At 36.5% G+C, this 20,762-nt stretch overlaps 2 protein-coding genes across 2 annotated transcripts; one reads left to right on the forward strand and one right to left on the reverse strand.

The window, feature by feature from the left end:
• Positions 1-538: 538 nt before the first annotated feature.
• On the forward strand, positions 539-4,220 carry LOC139710219 (uncharacterized). Its single transcript, XM_071622151.1, has 4 exons — positions 539-691; positions 1,641-1,718; positions 2,908-3,180; positions 3,914-4,220. The coding sequence occupies exons 1-4, from the start codon at positions 539-541 to the stop codon at positions 3,968-3,970; spliced, it is 561 nt and encodes a 186-aa protein (XP_071478252.1). The 3' UTR covers positions 3,971-4,220.
• Positions 4,221-12,129: 7,909 nt separating this feature from the next.
• Positions 12,130-16,883, reverse strand: LOC139710222 (uncharacterized). Its single transcript, XM_071622153.1, has 4 exons — positions 16,713-16,883; positions 15,600-15,677; positions 13,297-13,536; positions 12,130-12,183 (listed from the first exon to the last, which is right to left on the reverse strand). The coding sequence occupies exons 1-4, from the start codon at positions 16,881-16,883 to the stop codon at positions 12,130-12,132; spliced, it is 543 nt and encodes a 180-aa protein (XP_071478254.1).
• Positions 16,884-20,762: the final 3,879 nt, after the last annotated feature.

Consider the following 20,762-nt stretch of genomic DNA (forward strand, 5'->3'; position numbering starts at 1 on the left):
TGAACTGAGAAAAGAGGCTCTGAAGTACAGTGTCTATTCAAGCACTTAATCTTTACCAAACCGTGCTGGCTGTGCGATGAATGGGAAAAAAACAGGAAGTAAACCACCAGAGTGACAACAATGAAGGGATTATCAGATTAAACTAAAATGTAGCATGCCTCATTAACACATTCTGTCTATAATTAATGCCAACTTTCAAAGCAATAGCACCATCCTTTCAAAAGTTATTAGAGGTGAAAGTGAAGAGTGTGGACAAGGTTTTTCAGAAATGAAAAAGGGATTCTAAAGAAACACCTAATCACACTATTCTACCAAAAATGCTCGAGATAAACTGCTAAAAAAACACACTTTTCTGCCCGTTTTATGATACCAAATTTTAGCATAATGTAAAAGAAGACCCGCTCTTTCAGAAAATATGAAAAAGTCAAGTTCGGCTAGGTTGAACAATTTCACTTATTTTCAGTCCTCACACAAAATCAGTGTGTGCGACTTTATGTTCGTTTTGAGGTGCACGGTCACATATACGAAGAATACGAAGATGAAATTCCGCCAGAAGTTTCTCGGATTCACCGGCGGCTTCATGCTCACCTCGGCAGTGCTGATGGTGATCCTCGGTCAGGACACGGCCTACTTACAGGGTCTCACTGGTGTCAACGGGGCAGCCGGCATACCCATGTGGACTGGTATAGTGGTAGGCGCCCTCTTTTGTTTAACCCTTCCCGCAACAGGGACTGCAGACATGGGTACAATGCTATGGGGATGTCTGCATGTGTCCATTGGTCTCAAAGCACTCAAAGGCGTAACCAATCAAGTCGGGGGGAGGGATGTAAAAATTATCACCTACTTCTTAAATTGGCAACGCCAAATTTGCCCTCACATCTTTCCTCAGAGACACATTGTGTGACTGGTTAGATTTATTCGATGTGGAAAATTAGAAAAAAAGTAACAATAATGTCAATGTTTTTGCAGAAATATTATCTGTGATCTTCGAAAAAGATTGTCAAATTGCTGATCAGTTACAAAGTAACATGCTTTTTTAATGTTATGTAATAGAAATACGAAACAAAATCTCACAAAATTTTGTTCAAATGAAAGAAACGTTGCCATTATGATGCAAGCAGTTTTGGTACCATGCCTGTATATAGGGTGATAATCACAACTTTGTTAATTATCTCTTTATTCACGAAAAACGTGTCTAGCCCATTCTTTTTGTCTTTGTGGGTTAAAAGAGCAATTCCATGTAATGCTTTCTGTCTTGCATCGAAAGATGGTTGAATTCTATCACACTGTATGATAAATCGATATTAAATTCATTATCGGTTTTTTTTCAATTATTTATGATCAAAGTGTACTGTGATCTATCATGTTTGTTAATTTTTTTTTAATAAACAATGAAATGTCATATGTGTTCATAACGAATTCCGTGTTTAACTACGTCGCGCTCCTACAGGACAAGACAAAATATGTCTACATCCTTCAATGGAAAATGTCACTGTTCAGTATTTCCCTTTTTACCGAATGACCGTTGAAGCCTGGTACCGCAGGAAGATAATATCTGCTATATTGTTTTGTTTTACCTTTTCTCTCTGGCTTTGTTACTACTTTGATAACACGGTCAACATGCATTACCCTCTCCACAGATCATGATGTGCGGTCTGCTCAATCTCGTTGCGGCGTTCGACACACCCAAGAAGCCGCGAGATTTATACCTACTTCCGGTAAGTCAAAGTTACTGGCTTGGTTACTTCTATGAGAATAGTATACTCACTAGTAAACTGAGACTCGTGGATTATCTGAGTCTGGAAAGCAAGAGGAAGTACTTTTTTTTTTCTGAAGTAAAACCCACGGTTTTTAGTAACAAATTACGTTAACAAATTAGCGATGCGCATTTGTCTAATCTCGGTTTTAATACCAACATCAGGAATAGTTTGGTTTTGAGGTATTCTGTATAAAGACTATAAATTCATACAAAATAATAACTCTCTCTCTCTCTCTCTCTCAAACACACACAAAGACACACAATTATAGACCTTATATTATTCACCACAGTCATAAAGGATACACACACACGCAGATGTACACACCCATACACCGCGTGACAAGTGTGATTGTAGGTAATATTATAACGTAAACAATTGTCGTATTACAAAAGTATTTTTTTGCTATAAGATGAGGAAATTGCATCATAATTTCTCGCCTTCACTTAAATCTATATTTCGGCTCATTTACATAAGGTAGCATGTGGTTTTTTTCTCTCTCTTTTTTTTTTTTTTTTGCAATGATTTTTTTTTTCTACACAGAATTTTAAATGCACCTTGCCTGCGCAGCTCGTGTCACTCTAAGAAACGAAATGATCTAATACACCATAACCTTTCACAACATCACACATTTCCCATCCAATTTGATTAAAGGGATATTCCAGACTATTTGCATAAATTTTCATCATGTAGTACATAAAATTACAGCTCCATGTATAGATTTGTGGAATCTCTTGTGGTTCTTGAGCAGAGAAGCAATACTTTGAAAATCTTAAACTAGTTACAGTGAACAAGGATGATGATATAGGAGCCTCACATATTTCAGAAAGGTAGCAGTGTAATTCCATTACAATACTGCTTGCTTGCGAGTTCACCTGTGTAAATTGTATGCATGCCTCCTCCTTTTGTTCTGCTTCCTTTAGCCCCAAATCATGCATTCTTATGGTGATAATGCCATGTCATCATCCTCGTTCGTTGCAATTTATTATACATTTTGAAAATGTTCGTATTCTTCATTCCAATGATCATAAATTCTGAAACTCTGTCCTAAGCATAATTAATATAGTTGTTCAAATGTAAAAAACCTGAAAATCATTTAGACGTCTCTTTTAAATACCATCGCATCAAATTTACGCTTTTCATTTTGCAGTTTTCAGCTAGCGTGGTCTTTGCCAACCTCGTGGCTCTGACCGCCGCCTCGATTTGCCTCGGTCTGCTCTCGTGGTCTCTCCACGACGTCTACCTCGACTCTACGATTCCCCCGAACACCCTGAGCGAAGCCGTGGTAGGACTGTACGCCACCGTGGTCATCCTGGCCTGCCTCGTCTTTGTCTTCGCAGTCTGCGCGCTGTTCGTCGACTGCTGCGGCAACGGGTTCGTTGGCTGGGGCGGGCCCATGGTACCTCCACCAAACATGCACAACGTAAGACGCAACATTAAGTTGCATGTTTTAACATTATGGCATAATGGCAGTGTTATATTGACCCCTGTAACAACAAAAACAACAAAGGGAAATTATACCTTAAATGAACGTTCAAGTTATTTGGGAATGTTTCATCATTATCATCTTTTTATGGGGATGATGATAATCATGATTATATAGGATTTGCCAAAGTTTTTTCTCCTTAGTTTGCTTTCTGATAGGAACTATTGAAGCAGATGCCGTGTAGTTTATCAGTAAAATTGAAAACATTTTGAATTTATTTTGCAGAGGCGCTATGAAAACTTTTACAAAGTATGCTCCAGATCGTAGATAAAAAAGCCATATAGTTCAGCTGATTCTGGTATATCAAGAATTATATGTAGGCCTATATATATATTTTTTTTTTCCTGCTACAAGATACTTCCTGACTGCAAATATAACCATAATTATTATTTTTTTTAATAACCATCAATCTAATTTCGAATACTGGTCAATAAACACACAGTAATAACTAAAGTATACAACAGATGTGATGACAATTTCATAATCATTAGAATACATCGGTGAAAAAAAATAGATAAAAGAATACCATAACAATATACTACAGACAAAGTACATGTAATTGCACATTACATAAGTTTTAAATTTATTTTTGTATCATTTCCTCTTGCCGTGTTTTCTTTTTAATCAGTCCCTTCTTATAATCATTTCTTTTTTTTATATATATCCACAGAGAGATGGCAACCCGTATGACACCTACAATCGACAGCCAGCCATATTCAAGATGTAAAGCGTCCGTGGCGGATATGGTCAATATTCAAGGATATAGCATATTGATGCGTTTATAACGTAACTTATTATTTTGTTGTGTTTATTCATTTTTTATTTTAGTTTTTAGGTACAATGTTGACTTTCCGAAGAACTGCCATCATGAATAGTATATCTGAAGGTAAAATGTGTCTGCTAGTGTGTGTGTGTGTGTGTGTGCTTGTGTGTGTGTATGTGACATAGATAAACACAGAGAGAGTTAGAGCTAGCGAGTGGGGAGGATAAGGGGTGACAACGAAGTTTTGATTATTAAAAAGTCATATCCACTGAAATTGTATCCCATAATCGCATCCAAAAAATGAAATTTCAAAGAAAACTGAGCTCTCTGCAGAAAGCAAGACTTTTGTTTTGTTATGTTCTTAATTTGTTTGTTTGTTTGTTTTTGTTTTGTCCCATTTTCCATCTGAGAAGATGGCGGGATAGCCCATATTCAGGTACACTATGTGGCAGGTCTTCCATAGGGTCCAGTTGGATGTGAGACGGGACCACTTGAAGAGTTTGTTTGCAAAAACCGATAAGTCCATATTTGCCAAATGGAGATATTTGCGATTAAAGGTCAAGAAAACAAAGAGAATAATAAGAAAATTGTTGCTTCTTTTGACCATAACTTCAAAAATATACCTTTATATGTAGTGACCAATATATCATTTAAAAGGTATTATTTTGTACTTTATGACAGAGATTGAACTTCAAAATCTTCAAAAATGGACTTATCGGTTTTTGCGAACAAACTCTTCACTTGACGGGGTTAGGCATCCTCACATGAAGACACGCTGGAAATCAATATAATATCCAACAAATCAAAGAATTAGTGTGTGTGTGTGAGTGTGTGTGTGTGTATGTGTGTGTGTGTGTGTGAGTGTGTGTGTTTTCTTTACAAAAATAAAAGATGTATTTGCCCATTTGCCATACATCGTATTATCATGGATGTGCTTGTAAACTCTTCTCATACGAAATTTTGGATATTATTTTTTGAAGTGGGGTTTAGCTATCAGAACTTCTTCACGGGATAGAGAGGAGAAGTGGAAAATTAGAAATTAAGCTAGCTTGAAAATATGCTGCAAAATGTCCTCAAGATGAGACGGCAATTAGTCTGCTTGTTTCATACCCAACTCTCACAATGCTTTGCACGTCTACAGAATGTGTGGCTATGGTAGAAGGTAATCAATTAGCAGTTGTACGTAGAAAGTGTTATGTGGCCATGTCAAACTATAAGCTGAGCCTTGAGGTAATAGTTTGGAGTTTAGTTGCCTCATCAAATGATATTACCGTGAACTCTCTGTTATATGTCTACTGTATTTTCTCCCTCACTTCGTACTGGGTTTTTTTTACGGCAATGTTTCATTACTTCATAGTTAACATTCACACCTAACTGTTTTATAGTAAGCTCACGTGAAAGGTCACGAAAGGAAAGTAAATGGAATCAAACGAAATTACATGTGTTAAAGTTTTGTTTTGTTTTTGTTTCTCATAGTGGTTGGGTTGTTGAACAATATAGATTGTATTATCATGAATTAAAAAAAAAATGTCACGGAATAGGAATCGAACTTAAAAAATGAGAAAACACAAACGTATTTACTCCAAATACAATTACATCGCATAGCATATATAATTGTCCAATTCAAATGTAAAAAAAACTGTACCAGTTTCTTGAATACGTCTCCACACAATTACCATATAAAGATCGTACTCCATGTTTCCGATATGACTTCCGGAGGATATGATAGAAACGAGGTGACACGAGGTATATCAAACGGCCCTCGTGATTTTACTATGTCAAGTAAAACTGAGATTAGTGAATTTGACACTAGACTACTTCACTGACTATACAGTAAGGGTTTATGCAGTATTTGAAATTGACATTTTAGAAAACAAAATGAGATTTGAAAGACGGGAATATTGAATATATGTGTTGAATGTGTACAAATTTCCCCACAAAATATTTGGATAGCGAACATTTTAATTACACTGCTCAGGTCAAACTCATAGCTGTAGGCTAATGGTAGTCTCGATTTTATCGTGTTATTTATGACTAATGTCTTTGTTTTCAAATGTCCGCATACTATTAAAGTGAACCAACATGTAAAACTTTACATTGTAATTAACGTAGCTCATTTTATGAAAATCATTTGTTTAATCCTTATTTTTAGATGTGCAGTAACCCTATATTTAACCATTAGAGCTTTCAAGGAATCAGTCTATGCTCTTAGAAACATTAGATTAAGTAGAAAGTAGACAAAAATCTGACGTTATATCTTTAGATTGTCCTTGATTATGTATCAGGGCATATAGATGGAAATTAGTCATGTAAGGTAACGTTAGAGGTTTTCGGGACCATTGTTTGTTTGGTTTTTTTTTCTCCCTCTCTCTCTCTCTCTCTCTCTCTCTCTCTCTCTCATGAATTGCAGAAAAATTAAAATCCCTTCATCTGGTGTACAACTGTAATTATTTGGCTATATTCGAAGGACATAGATTACTGACACGTGTAGCTGCAATGTTACAAATACGGGGAACCACTTTATGAGGTAAAGGTCGAATTCACAATTTAGATCAAATAAATGTAACGTTTCACAAACACACGCGCTCGCGCATGCACACATACAATTTAAATATTCTAAGCAAAATAAGCACCTATCCATTCATAAAAGTATTGAATAAGTGTTAACATTACCATGATTTTGTGACTCGATTATGCAGACTCGTAAGACACGTGGGATATAAACTAATGGTATTGATGGATTTAAACATTAATCACCGCATCTGTAAATCATGTAACCACGAGTTAAGAAGATTTGTAGAATCTGGCAGTGATGTCGATTAGAATAATGGGGTTCTTATACAACAGAATTTGTTGAACAAGAAGAATAACGGTTGTTTCACTCAACACTTTATATACACTGCATGCAATTTTGAAGAACTGAGCTTATATGTAGCAGCCACCACACTGTGTAGGTGAAGTGCTTTGCACACATGGAAAAGAAGTAGTAGGTATACAGCTTTGGAGTACCAACACGCCTACAGAAGCCGAGTCTGAATTTAAATGTGATTTTTTTCTCTTTCTTTTGACCCCCTTCCATTTTACATTTGACCTCCTTCTGTCTTTTATACATGTGCTTCCTCTTTTCTTTCTTTCTTTCTTTCTTTCTTTCTTTCTTTCTTTCTTTCTTTCTTAATTCTTTCTTTCTTTCTTTCTGTCTTTCTGTCTGTCTGTCTTTCTGTCTTTCTTTTTTCTTTCTTTTTTCTCTTTCTCAACCTTTCTCGACCGGTTTCCTTAGAGTGACTTTTGATCAGTACGCGTCATGTCATATGCATACTTAAATATGTGTATATTTTATTGTTTAATATTAAATTCTACATATCTAGTGATTTGTCATATGTAGATAAGTAGAAAAAGTATGTGTTCAATCTGTCTTTCGGTCGGTCGGTCTTTCTGTCTGTCTCTCTCTCTGTGTATATGTAAATATATGTATAGATGAATATGTATATATATATATATATATATATATATATATATATATATATATAATAGTATTCATATCTATTTACTTATAAATTTGCATGTATGTGTGCACGTCGTGGTGCTTCTGACAGTAAAATGCATAAAACATATCGTCACATGTTCCCTTGAATCAAACGAGAATATTCAAGTACGTACCTAATAGTCTGAATATTTATTGCACACACACACACACACACACACACACACACATAAACACACACACACACACACACACACTCTCTCTCTCTCTCTCTCTCTCTCTCTCTCTCTCACACACACACACACACACACACACACAGTGGCGTATCTAGGCAAAACGGCGCCCGGGGCGAGCGCGAAAATTGCGCCCCTAATTTCTGAAAAAGTGTTCAACCCCAACCACATCCCGGTAGGGACTTTAAACAAAGTACACATGATATGCTTTTTCAAGCACTTAAAAGGGGGTCTTTTGAGGGTGATATAAATGTAATGAATTTTGATAAATTATGGCGAGCGAGCGCAGCGAGCGAGCCTAAAATTTTATGTTTCAGCTTACAAAACATGGAATTCTCGTCATTTTTTTGCTCATCAAATCTTACAATTCTAATCAATAGTGACGGCCTTATAGATAAATTTATACCAACAAACTGAGGACTTAAAAAAAATACTCTAAATTAGTATGCGCGAGTGAGCCGAAATTTGTATATTTCCGCGTCATCATCACGTTTTGTTCTTATCTTCTTTTTTTGATAAATTTTGGCGAGCGAGCACAGCGAGCGAGCCGAAATTTTTTGTATTTCAGCTTACAAAACATGGAATTCTTGTCATTTTTTTGCTTATTAAATCTTACAATTCCAATCAAGATATAGTGACGACCTTATAGATAACGATTTATACCAACAAACTGAGCACTTAAATACTCTAAATTAGTACCAGCGAGTGAGCCGAAACTTGTATATTTCCGCATCATCATAACGTTTTGTTCTTATCTTTTTTGATTTTTTTTTGCGCCCCCCCCCCCCGTATGTTCGAATCCGTTGGCGTCCTCTTTTGATCCAATCGGCGATCGCTTCAGAACGAATGAAATCGCAGCCGCTGCTCCGTGTAACAATTTTCCTGCTGAATATAAAATGTCATGTGTGAACACAATAGACATTGTCATTTTGTCCGCGTCATAGTCACGTTCTGTTTTTATCTTCTTCTCTTTCTTTTTTTGGATAAATTTTGGCGAGTGTTTGGCGAGCGAGCGCAGCGAGCGAGCCGAAAATTTTTGTACTTCAGCTTACAAAACATGGAATTCTTGTCATTTTTTGCTTATTAAATCTCACAATTCTAATCAAGATATAGTGACGGCCTTATAGATAACGATTTATACCAACAAACTGTAGACTTAAAAAAAATACTCTAAATTGTACGAGCGAGTGAGCCGAAATTTGTATATTTCCGCGTCATCATTACGTTTTGTTCTTATCTTGCTTGATTTTTTTTCTGCCCTCCCCCCCCCCCCCCCCCATGTTCGAAACCGTTGGCGCCTTCTTTTGATCCAATTGGCGATAGCTTCAAAACGAAAGAAATTGCAGCCGCTGCTCCGTGAAACATATTGCCTGCAAGATATAAAATGACATGTGTGAACACAATAGACATTGTCATTTTACAGCGTCATAATCACGTTTTGTTCTTACCTTCTTTTTTTATATGTGACCGTGCACCTCAAAACGAACATAAAGTCGCACACACTGATTTTGCATGAGGACTGAAAATAAGTGAAATGGGTCAACCTAGCCGAACTTGACGTTTTCATATTTTCTGAAAGAGCGGGTCTTCTTTGACATTATGTTAAAATTTGGTGTCATAAAACGGGCGGGAAAGTGTGTTTTTTTAGCAGTTTATCTAGAACATTTTTGGTAGAATAGTGTGATTAGGTGTGTCTTTAGAATCCCTTTTTCATTTCTGAAAAACCTTGTCCACACTCTTCACTTTCAACTCTAATAACTTTTGAAAGGATAGTGCTACTGCTTTGAAAGTTGGCAGTAATTATGGACAGAATGTGTTAATGAGGCATGGTTAATTTCACTTTAATCTGATAATCCCTTCATTGTTGTTACTCTGGTGGTTTACTTCCTGTTTTTTGTCTCATTCATCGCACAGCCAGCACGGTTTGGTAAAGATTAAGCGCTTGAATAGACACTGTACTTCAGAGCCTCTTTTCTCAGTTCACACTTTTCCTGAGTTTGTGCTTTCTTTCCAATATTTAGATAGGTTAGGAGAGTCCATTTGATTTAAGTTATACATCATTTTAAAGCTTAAAGTCTGCTCTTTCAGAATATGGTCCTAACTAGAAATTCATGTCTGGCGACTTTTTGTTTGTTTTGAGGTGCAGGGTCACATATAAAGTTTGGCGAGCGAGCGCAGCGAGCGAGCCGAAAATTTTTGTATTTCAGCTGACAGAACATGGAATTCTTGTGTGAACACAATAAACATTGTCATTATGTCCGTGTGATCATCATGTTTTGTTTTTATCTTGTTTGATTTGGTTTTCTGCCCCTCCCCCCCCCCCCGGCGAGTTGTTTTTTTTTTTCTTCTTCTTTTTTTTTTCTTTTTTCTTTTTTTCTTTTTTTTTTCTTCTTCTTCTTCGTTTTTTTTTTTCGTTTTTTGCGCCCCCAAGGAGTGGCGCCCGGGGCACGTGCCCCCCCCCTAGATACGCCACTGCACACACACACAAAACAATACAACCACAACAATGCACCTTTCCATCGGGTAGGTAACCTTTCGGGACCGTCTACGTGGGTGTAAGAATGAGCGCGTAGTAAGGGGTAAAGCACCTGACACAGAGCAAAAGTACAGTGCAGTTTGTAAACGGTGTTGTGTTTATCAAAATGGTTTCAGCACGTCAATATCTTTACATGCAAGCTGTGATTAATTAACACGGGCTTCTCTCACTTAGAAAGTACTCTAAGATAAGTACAGATAATAGCAAACATGAACGTGAAGTTAGCAGAAGAAAAATAGAAAATCAAGCTGCACTTTCACACGCACACACACACACACACACAAACACACACAAACACATAGGCATACTCACACACACAAATCAAATATTCAACTGAAATACCCGTCGTTTAAAAGATGATTATCTAACCGGTCCTGCCTTATCAAGTGTAATGTTTCGATTTAGATGACACTTTATAATCCAGACACAAACTACGGTATACCAGTAGACTCACCGTTGTTGGGCAAACAATGGGAAACGGCAGGACGAGAAAAGAAAGCACCATGTCTCCTTCTTCATACTTTATTACACACACATTTCTCCCATAGAAATCAGTAACAATGCTGTTTCAAAATGAGGAAACTACCCTCCGAATATCAATCATCAAATTTGCAATGCCCCAACAACACGGATGTTCAGGGGGAGCACTGACAGAAATGTTTTTCATAAATATAATAGTTTCTAGAAGGAAACATAACAATGCAAGTGTATGCTAAATTAGGAAGACTTATACTTCAACATCACTTATGTGGCGGAATTAATATGTAAATGATTGTCCCAAAACTGCCGAAAATGTACACTCTTTTCTTTTCTTCAAATTACTTGGAAGTGTCCAGAAAAAAAAAGCATTATATGAATGTCATTATTCTTGGCACGTTTGAATGTGAACTGCTATTTCAATCATCGTTTGATTTTCAAGGTAGCCGATTTTTTTTTTCATAGTATCTCTACAAAATCTTAATGGTGATTGGAAATGCGTTGCTGTTGAACACTTTCGTTATCTATTTTTTTTTTCTGTCTGCACAGCCTGGTACCGTAAAAATTATTGTTTTGCATATCATAAAAAATTATTAAACCAAAAAATAACAACAAACCTGAGAATACATGTGTTTCTCAGCATTTACCATGAAGTACGACACGTCATCATTATTCCAGGCTAAATGCGAGTATGTACATTGATGTCTGAGTATGAAACTGTATTTACATAAATTACAATCTAATAGTGATAAGGTGGATGAAGGTAGTGTAAATTAAATATGATTTTAGAATACATGATAAATATAAAAAAGCATACATTTCCAAGATGAATAAAGCTCAAACATTAATAGTCCTAGATGAATTCTTATTCCCAAGATAGACCTGAAAATTTGAAGAGTCTTAATGAAACATAAAAAAGGAAAGACCTTGTTAAGCCTTTTAAGATGACATTTGAAGTGACGTAGTTCGTACATGCATTACTATCATGATAATGACCTTACACTCACGAATGATCACTTTTGAAGCATAAAATCGTGTTTCAATGGACCAGGTGTACATAATTCTCTAAGAGCAATCTTAACTTTTTCATCTTTGTGTACGTAATGGCCCAAATTCACGGAGGTGCTTTAAATTTAGCTGTAAAATTCGTCTGCGGAGATACGATTGACAGATTGCGTACACCAACTGTTACAGGTGACGTCCAGTAACAAATTCGCGTTGATACGCGCATGTAAAAGGTACGCTTTTCTCATGCTTATTTTAGAAAATGGTCTAAATTTGTAATATGGTCTTTAAGTTTAAATCACCTTCGCGAACTCGGAACATGAGATTTCAGATTAAGAACTATGGATAATTTCCCCACACGAAAGGAAGAGTTGGTTCAAAGGTGGTGAGCCTAGTTCATGAAAGAGAGGCCGTTCGGTTTGGTCAGTCCATAAACAGGTTCTGGCTGCAAGGATAACAATGAGAAGGAGGAGATGGAAAAGACCAAAAAAAGTCATAGCAGAAAAGATAACACCAAGACCAGGAGGAATCTAAAAACTTCATGCATTTCATTATATAATTATATCAACTTGAAACTCGACATATCTCTTCCAAATCCCCATAAATTCAATCACTCTTTTTAAACGACAACATTTTGTCAAATTTCTGCTAAATTCTAAAGTGCACGGCATGCGAAGAATTCGATTGCAAAGCAAGTTAACAATTAATCAGTTGTGACCGTGCATCACAAAACCAACAAAAAGTCGCACCCCTTGATTTTACGTGAGGACTCAAAAAGGTGAAACGGGTCAACCATATCAATCCATAGTTTTTAATATTATCTGACAGAGTTATCCTTCTTCTACACTATCCCCAAGTTTGGGATCATAAAATAAATGGGAAAGTGTGTTTTCAGCAGTGTTTCTACAACATTTTTTTTTCTTTGAGAGTAGTGTCTTCAGGTATGTCTTGGAGGCCCCTTTCCATTTTTTTTTTTGAAAATCCTTGCATACTCTTAACTTTCAACTCTAATTAATTTTTGAATGGATAATGCTACTGTTTTGAAAGTTGGCATTACTCATGGGTGGAATGTGTTTAAATAATCCCGTCATTGTTGGTGCTCCAGTGGTTTACATCCTGCTTTTTGTCCCATTCATCGCACAGCCAGCACAGATTGGTAAGGATTAAGTGCTTGAAGAGACCCTATACTTCAGTACTTCAGAGCATCTTTTCTCAGTTCACATTTCCAGAGTATGTGCTTTCTTATGAATATCTAGATAGGTTAGGAGAGTCCAATTGAATTGTGTTATATATCATTTTAAAGTCAGCTTTTTCAGAATCTGCCCTAAACTGAAAATCCTAGTCAGGCGACTTTTTGTTGGTTTTGTGATGCAGGGTCACAATTGTTTATTATAGGTATTTGTTATATTTTGATCATCTTTTTAATCAATCAGCTTACAAATTTATGCACATACACACATGTGAAAGTGAAAGAGAGAGAGAGAGAGAGAAAGAGTGGAGACATACAGAGGGACAGACAGAAAGAGAAAAAGAGAAAGTTATAAAATATCCTACTTACGATGGGGGGCTGCATAACAGCTGAGAGACAGCAGTCTACGGACATCGCTAGGAGGGCGAAGATGAGAATCAGGCAGTGGGCGACGACCAGGGTGGAGTACAGTCCGACCACCGCCATACCGTTATCAGTGGTCTGCTCGTTTTCGAGATACTGTTCGTGGAGAGACCATGTCAGGAGGCCGATGCATATGGCAGCCGTTGCGATGGCAACGAGATTCATGAAGAAGACCGAGACTGAAAACTTCAAAAAAAAAAAAAGGAGAAAAGTAAAAAGCATGGACAGCATGTCTATAGCTTAAAAGCTGTCTGGAAATTGAGCCTGACAGGATCGTAAAATTCGCCCCTTCACTGCCACAGTTGAGTCAGTATTCATGTATAGGCCGGGAACTTGGACTATGACTAGACGAATCACTTCAATCCTCCTCGATATTCTCTGTTCATACTTCACATTACTGACATTATCGATTATGTAACATGTGCCTCGCTCGTGATTTCTGTATTATCTCCTGAACTTCCTTTGTACACATTTGGTATCTCTGCTATTGTACACTGCATCTGACTTGTACCTCGCTCGGGTGATCACGCAACACTCAAGAAGTCTGTGCCGCGGACATTGTTTTCATTGTTTTCTTTTTTCTTTTTCTTTTTACTTTTTGGCGTTTATATTTCTCCAATTCAGAAATTGTCATTCCTTTAATTACATACCCAAGTAAGAAATAATCTCACATCCGCATCTGGGAATCTACACCCTACAAGCAATGCTTCTATGTAGATTCCTCATATTTCACATGTTTTATTGTCTTATAAGCTGTACGTGACAATTCATCCAGGCTTTTGTATCGTGATGTCTATGTTTTATGTATTTGTTGAAATGTGGAATATGGAACAATAAAAAACAAACAAACAAACAAACTAAAGCTTTAGATGCCTGTTACAAAAAGATGCTGAGGATGGCTCTAAACATCAACCAATACAATGATGAGGATCACCAACTCAGAACTGTATGGGACTTTACAAAAAGTCAGCTCCAAAGTAGCTCAGAGGAGGCTAAGGCTTACCGGACATGCCAAAGGACACCCTGAGCTAACACTGCACTGAGTCCTACTATGGGAACCACTACATGGGAGAGCGCGACGAGGACGCCCTCAACACACATTATTGTGTAGATACACCTTAGAGCAAACACTGGACTCAAAGACATAAAGGACATAGCGAGTGTAATGGAGAATATAGAGCCCTGACGGGACATCATCCAAGGATCACGGGTATACTACACAACTTAAGTGAAGTATTAAAAATGAAGTAAGTGACGATATATACCAGGGAGTTGGCTTGAAGAACATGGAAAAGGTTTTTTTTTTTAAGCTTATGATTTATAGGAATTATCCATTTGCATGTGAATTTGGTTTGTATTGCATTTAGTCAAAAATGCAAAAAATGACTTATATTAAATATACAACTTATACAGTACCATCGCGTTGCTTTCCAAAAGTTGGAATAAGCAAGCAAAACTCCTCGTACAGCACACTCTTCCATCAAACATGCGGAATACAACGCCACTATAGCTTAAGAAGAATGACTTTCTTAGTATAAAGAATACGTTTATTTCATTTGCTCAATATTTTTTTATAGTTACTAATAAATCTTCCACTACTTGTTGAAATGCAAGAGGAACACATCAAGCCAAAAAAGATAAGCAAGAATGTAAAATGTTAAAAGAAAAAACATAAATGTTTATTTGTTTTCTTTTAGAATTCCTACATTGTTTGAGGATCGATTCGTTTTTCTCTTGACGTGTTTGAGGTATGTTTTAAATGCCACCCTTTAGCTCCGTAAGACTTACGTTTTAAAATGAAAAAAAAATACCCATTTTCATTTAGTATGAGATATTTGTGATAAGATTTTGCAGAAAAGCGAAGAAAATTACTGAAATATTTTTGGTGATTTAGATATCTCTAAAACACGAATTGTTGATCAAGTGCCGTATAATTTAAAGGGTTTTATTACCTGACTTTGATAATCATGTCAGTAATAGAAAAAAAATGGAGCGGATATGCTGATATTTGTATCTGTCCTCAACTAAAAAATCCATGTCTGGCGACTTGTTGTTGGTCCGGTTTCATAACGCTGTTCGTACAGTTACGAACAACTTACGAGCGACTGGTGATCAATTCTGATGAGCTATACTTATTAGAATTTCCGCAATTCAGCACCAGAACTGATCTCCAGTCGCTCGTATCAAAGTCGTTCGTAACTTTACAAACAACTTTATGAAACAAGACCACGGTCACTATTCTCTCTTACCGGAAGCGCGTAGAGGGATGGCGTCTTTTTCTTTGAGTCGAAAGCGGCGATGATATTACTGATTCCGCACATGATTATCTGTTGTTGCATAAAAGTAAGGAATTAAGAATTCAGGTATTAGCTGTAAACATTGATACTGATTAAAGGCATAATTTACCATTTGCAGATGAGTAAAAAACTCAACGTTAGTGCTTTAAAATAGTTCTAAAAATTAATTAATGTGAGTTATGGAGACAAACAATCACTGTAAAAAATGGAACCCGGCCGAATAATTGATACTAAGTATTTGAAATACACAAAATGTGATCAATAGTTATAATAGGCATGTTTCCAGACTAAACCGTATATATACAGTTATGTATCATTGTGAAAAATACTTACATTGCACATCCTTACATTTTATACTTTATTGCGAACATTGTATATTATAGGATGATATGTAATACAACAGACCTGCATATATGCATGAAAAGTGATACTTTGAACATTTTCTAAATTACTGATACCAGTGGTAAACTGGACCTTTAAGTATTTTTGACATTGGATAAGAAATTTCATTGTGAAGAGATTTCGCAATCAACTCAATATTGATCTGTACGGATATAATGAAACTGCAACATCAGTGCCCGTGCAATGATCCTGCTCTGCCTGTTTTGCTTTTGCAGCCAAACTTTGCAGTCTGGTTTCTATAAGTTGCTTACTACTCTGGCCGCTGGAACAACTTTGCATACTCTTAAAAAGTCTGTACATTTTTATTATCAAAACTTCTTGATTAAGTTAATCACGTTTATTAATAAATGACCAACTATATCACTCCGTGAGGAGTAGGCCTACGCATCAGAGAAAGGGTGTACGATGTAAAACACAGGAAAGATGGTATAATCGTTAGATGAGAAATAAGACTGTTGAAGATGATATTATGTATCGTAATTATGCATGCACGCACAATACATTACTCATCTAGACTAACGTCCCAGCGAACTATGCACAGACGTGTTATAAACACGTACACAGATTCAAGCACAAACACTCAAGCACACTCGCATAAAAGTAACTTCTTCAAAGTTTATGAGAATTTGTAGAGGTGTATCCGAGTGTCATTAATTTGCTTACCACGAGACCGGTCCACATGGCGACGCCTGCCGCAGCGTTTACCTCTGTGGCGTCTGTAAGAGAGGCTAAGACAACAGTCGACCACACTTGCCAGCCCAGAATCAGACTTCCGAGACCAAATGTGGTCATAACACCACCGGAAAAACCCAGAACTTTTTGTTGAAATCTCATGGTTTCTATTGCTGCTGCTGTTTCGTCTTCTCTTCTTGTCTCGTTCTCTCTCTCTCTATGGCCAATTCCTATAAGAAATAAATATAAACATAGTTATTAGGATTTTTTTGGTATCTTAATTAAGCTATTTATGTATAATGTGGTCGTCTGTCTGTGTGTCTGCCTCTCTCTCTCTCTCTCTCTCCCTGTCGCCATCTTGCATATTATGAAATGTAAGCTATAGACATTCGTGATGGCACTATACGAGGAATTTCGGTGTCACTTGAATACTGTGGATAATTTTATCCTCGATCACGTGAAAGTTACATCATTTTCTGACATTAAACCGACCATTTATGCTTGCTCTCAGTCACTTGTAGAGTTGGGCGTCGTATCACTGTGAAAGATTTTTTTTTTCTTTTTGTTGAACCATGCTATTTGGTCTGCACTGTTGGCCAGAAGCCAATGCCTTGATCATATCCTGACCGCTCTCCTTAACCGTGTTAACTTTCTAAAATTCCCTGAAATTCACGTTTACCTTTAGAACCACTGGGTGATATTAAGCTCATACTGGCTTAAATACCCTTGGAATCCTCTGCAGTATAAAAACATTATTTTCCTTTATGTTCTACCACCATCATGACATCCCTATCTCAGGACTGGCAGCAACTCGTTATGATCTAGAGCATGGGCAAGACAGAAGAAGAGGGGACGTATACTGTTTAAAAATGCTAACAATGTGAGAATATTCGAATCCAAGACCCTCCTGTTCAAGTCCATAATAGCGTTTTCATCATACGACGGGGGTCCCTTGAGCAGTGAGATCAGAGGCACAAGATGAGCAATGCATACCTTTACACACTCTGACAATATCAAGTTTCGGCCAAAACTTCGAATGAAGTAACTCCCAATTGACGAATGCCCTTTCCATCTGTCTTCAAGTAGCTAGTCGTAAGGTACAAAATCATTTCAAAGTAGTATTACATTTTCTTTACATCATTTTTTGATACACGAAGTCACGAATTGTTGTAGTTGTCTCGTCCAGCAAAGGCAGCACCGAACCTTAAACAAAGTATAACCTTTAAAAGGATACACCGATTTTCCTCAAACCTCAATTAAGTTAGTAATTAATGTATGCATAACACTCTGCCTTTCTTAGGAAGTAATATTCTAGATAATATGTATGATTCATCTTTAATGAACTTAAGAGTAAGCCTGCTAATGCATACATTGAATAATTGTCAACTGCCTGAATTTCTGGAATCTTTATTTTAGAAAAAAAAATTGAAATAGATCTAATATTCAACAAGACAGAATGATATGTATCACATACCCCCAAAGCTAGACTACGAATATTAAAAAAACACTTTGATATTTTTATGGCCCCAAACCTTGAACTTCTCTTTTTTGTTGACATTGGATGCTTAAAATTCAACTTCGTTTGTCCCAGTACGCTCTTTACAAAAAGAAACAATACATGATGTGAAATCCGCAACATTAAGACCGACAGCGTGGTTGTTGAACATGGCCTCATTTTTCAATTTCTTAAATTTGTCATAATTTCTTTTTTCTTTGCTGGCACCCTATTTATTTTCTACTAGATGCTGCCCCTATAGTCTTGTTAGTGCTTTCTCTGTCTTTTATAAACTCCAAACTCCAAACTCCAAATTTTATTGTCCAAGAAAGGAAATTCTTTTTGCCCAATTGATCGTGGGCCCGGCAGCCACTGAGCAGCGCCAGATCGACGTTGCTCTAACCTTTTCAACTGTTGAACGGCAAACAAGGTAGCAGCAACTCCCATCTTTTAACGTGTTTTGGTATGACGCGGCCGGGGTTTGAACCCACGACCTCCCGATTGTGAGGGCAGCCGCTCTACTCACTGAGCCAACACATCGGTATGTTTGATCTGTGTGTGTGTCTGTGCGCGCGAACATGGAAAGTTTTGATATTACATTACGATCTTGTGTGAATACGAGATATGCATCGTCAGACATTTGTATACATGTAGGAGTGTCTGGTAGCTCAGTGCTAATGAAATTTGTCATCTCTTTGATCACTTAGCTGAAATATCATAATCTTAAGGTCAAGAAGTACAGGTCCTTACAGTCCCTTAACACAATTCAGGAAAGAATAATAGAAAGTATGATAACATTAGCTAAAAAGAAATATTATGAGAAAACTTTAGCTGATAGTACTGGGAATAGTAAAAAAAGACATGGGATGTGATAACTAATGCCTTAGGGAAAACGGGCAATAAGAAAACAACCATTACATATATCAAGTGTGATAATGAAACAATTATAAAGGAGAAAGAGATTTGTAATTAATTGAATACATACTTTGTTAATATTAGTTGCGATATTAAGTCGTCTTTTGATGATTCAGATGGGTATGATTATCTTCAATATGTTACAAAAGTTGAGTCAACCGCATTTTTAAAACCAATTACATGTAAAGAAATAATTGATGTTGTAACGATTTTTAAGAATGATGTCAGTGCTGGCTACGATAATATTGATATGCGAATTATGAAAAGAGCTATTCTTCTTTGCTTTGGTGAAATAAAGAAACTTGAAACTTGAAGTATAGATGAGGAAAAGAAATTGGTGAGAAGAAAATAAAGTATGCGAGGGAAACTTGGTATGCCTTTAATGATGCGGAAATATATTAATGAATTGAAATATTTTAAATAGTTTAGGTAAAGGTGTGTTCTAACGTTTATCACTTTGATTGATAGTGCGCGACGGGGTCTTTGCGAGGGGATAGATTAGTTTTATAATGGTTCTACTATAAGTAGGCCTACGTCTTTCTCTGTGGCTTATTGTTAACGCCTACTCTTTTCTCCATTACTTACTGCTAATGCCTACGATTTGTGATTACATAAATAATAACATGGTACGAATATACTAGGGAATCTTATGATGACTAAATGTGATTTATTGAAGTGTACGACTGGGATGTCAGTGGGACCGCAGAACTACACCGAAAGGGAGGAGGTAAGGAAGGTTATACAAGAAATTTTGTGTATACATCTGAAATGTATGCTATGATTCTCGGGATATGAACCGATTGATGTCCTTTGATTTATCATTGTTCACTGACTATTGTTTGTAAACATTCAAGATGAATGTGTTGTTATGTAAAAGATAATAAAGATCGTTGAAAAACAAAAACACAGTTGCTCAGGCAGTGTCAGGTGCACTTACTTGCGTGCGTGCAGCAACGAAATCATTCTAATTCCCTCAATGCATACTCTATTGTGGTATACTTTGAACACTTAGAAGACATCATTAAAAAAATAACCTTTCTTATAATTGTTGATTACATGTCTGATTAGAGAAGTATATGGCAGACTTTGTTTTCATCTTATGGTACTATGCGTTCTATGAACCAATTATTGTTATTATCATTATTATCATTAGTAGTAGTAGTGTTATTTTATTATTATTGATATTATTATTATTGTTATTCTTCTTCTTCTTCTTCTTCTTCTTCTTCTTCTTCTTCTTATTATCATTATTATTATTATTATTACTACTACTACTATTTGGGGCCTACTTCCTCATCCGAAAACAATAGCAGCCTCGGAGTTGTGATGGTAAATAAAACCATGAAAATAGTTCCGGTGATATTTAAAAGTACAGGCAAAGTGGCAGCCTCTCAAAACATTGTTGGGTTAAATCATCATTTTTATTTTTAAATTGAGAAAGCAACAACGTCAACAATCTTGAGTTTTACTAGTGATATTATTCTGTGACATACGTTAACAATAACATACGTTATGCCGACGACACCACGCTGTTAGACCTGGTATTTGATAAGCTACAAATTTCTACACAAAAACTGGAAGAAGCATGTAAAGCATGGGGAATGAAAATTAACATCTCAAAGTGTCGAATA

The sequence above is a fragment of the Diadema antillarum genome, unplaced genomic scaffold, assembly GCF_040938485.1.
Source record: "Diadema antillarum isolate AM-2024a unplaced genomic scaffold, OU_Dant_1.0 seq00001510_RagTag, whole genome shotgun sequence".
In the NCBI taxonomy this organism is placed as follows: Eukaryota; Metazoa; Echinodermata; class Echinoidea; order Diadematoida; family Diadematidae; genus Diadema; species Diadema antillarum.

What these genes read in the sequence shown, in the direction of transcription:
- LOC139710219 (XM_071622151.1), top strand. Translation starts at nt 539, where the DNA reads ATGAAATTCCGCCAGAAGTTTCTCGGATTCACCGGCGGCTTCATGCTC. An exon ending in CCATGTGGACTGGTATAGTG is followed by an intron (nt 692 to 1,640) that starts GTAGGCGCCCTC and finishes CCCTCTCCACAG; the next exon opens with ATCATGATGTGCGGTCTGCT. An exon ending in GAGATTTATACCTACTTCCG is followed by an intron (nt 1,719 to 2,907) that starts GTAAGTCAAAGT and finishes TTCATTTTGCAG; the next exon opens with TTTTCAGCTAGCGTGGTCTT.
- LOC139710222 (XM_071622153.1), bottom strand. Translation starts at nt 16,883, where the DNA reads ATGAGATTTCAACAAAAAGTTCTGGGTTTTTCCGGTGGTGTTATGACC. An exon ending in CCATGTGGACCGGTCTCGTG is followed by an intron (nt 15,678 to 16,712) that starts GTAAGCAAATTA and finishes ATGCAACAACAG; the next exon opens with ATAATCATGTGCGGAATCAG. An exon ending in CATCCCTCTACGCGCTTCCG is followed by an intron (nt 13,537 to 15,599) that starts GTAAGAGAGAAT and finishes TTTTTTTTGAAG; the next exon opens with TTTTCAGTCTCGGTCTTCTT.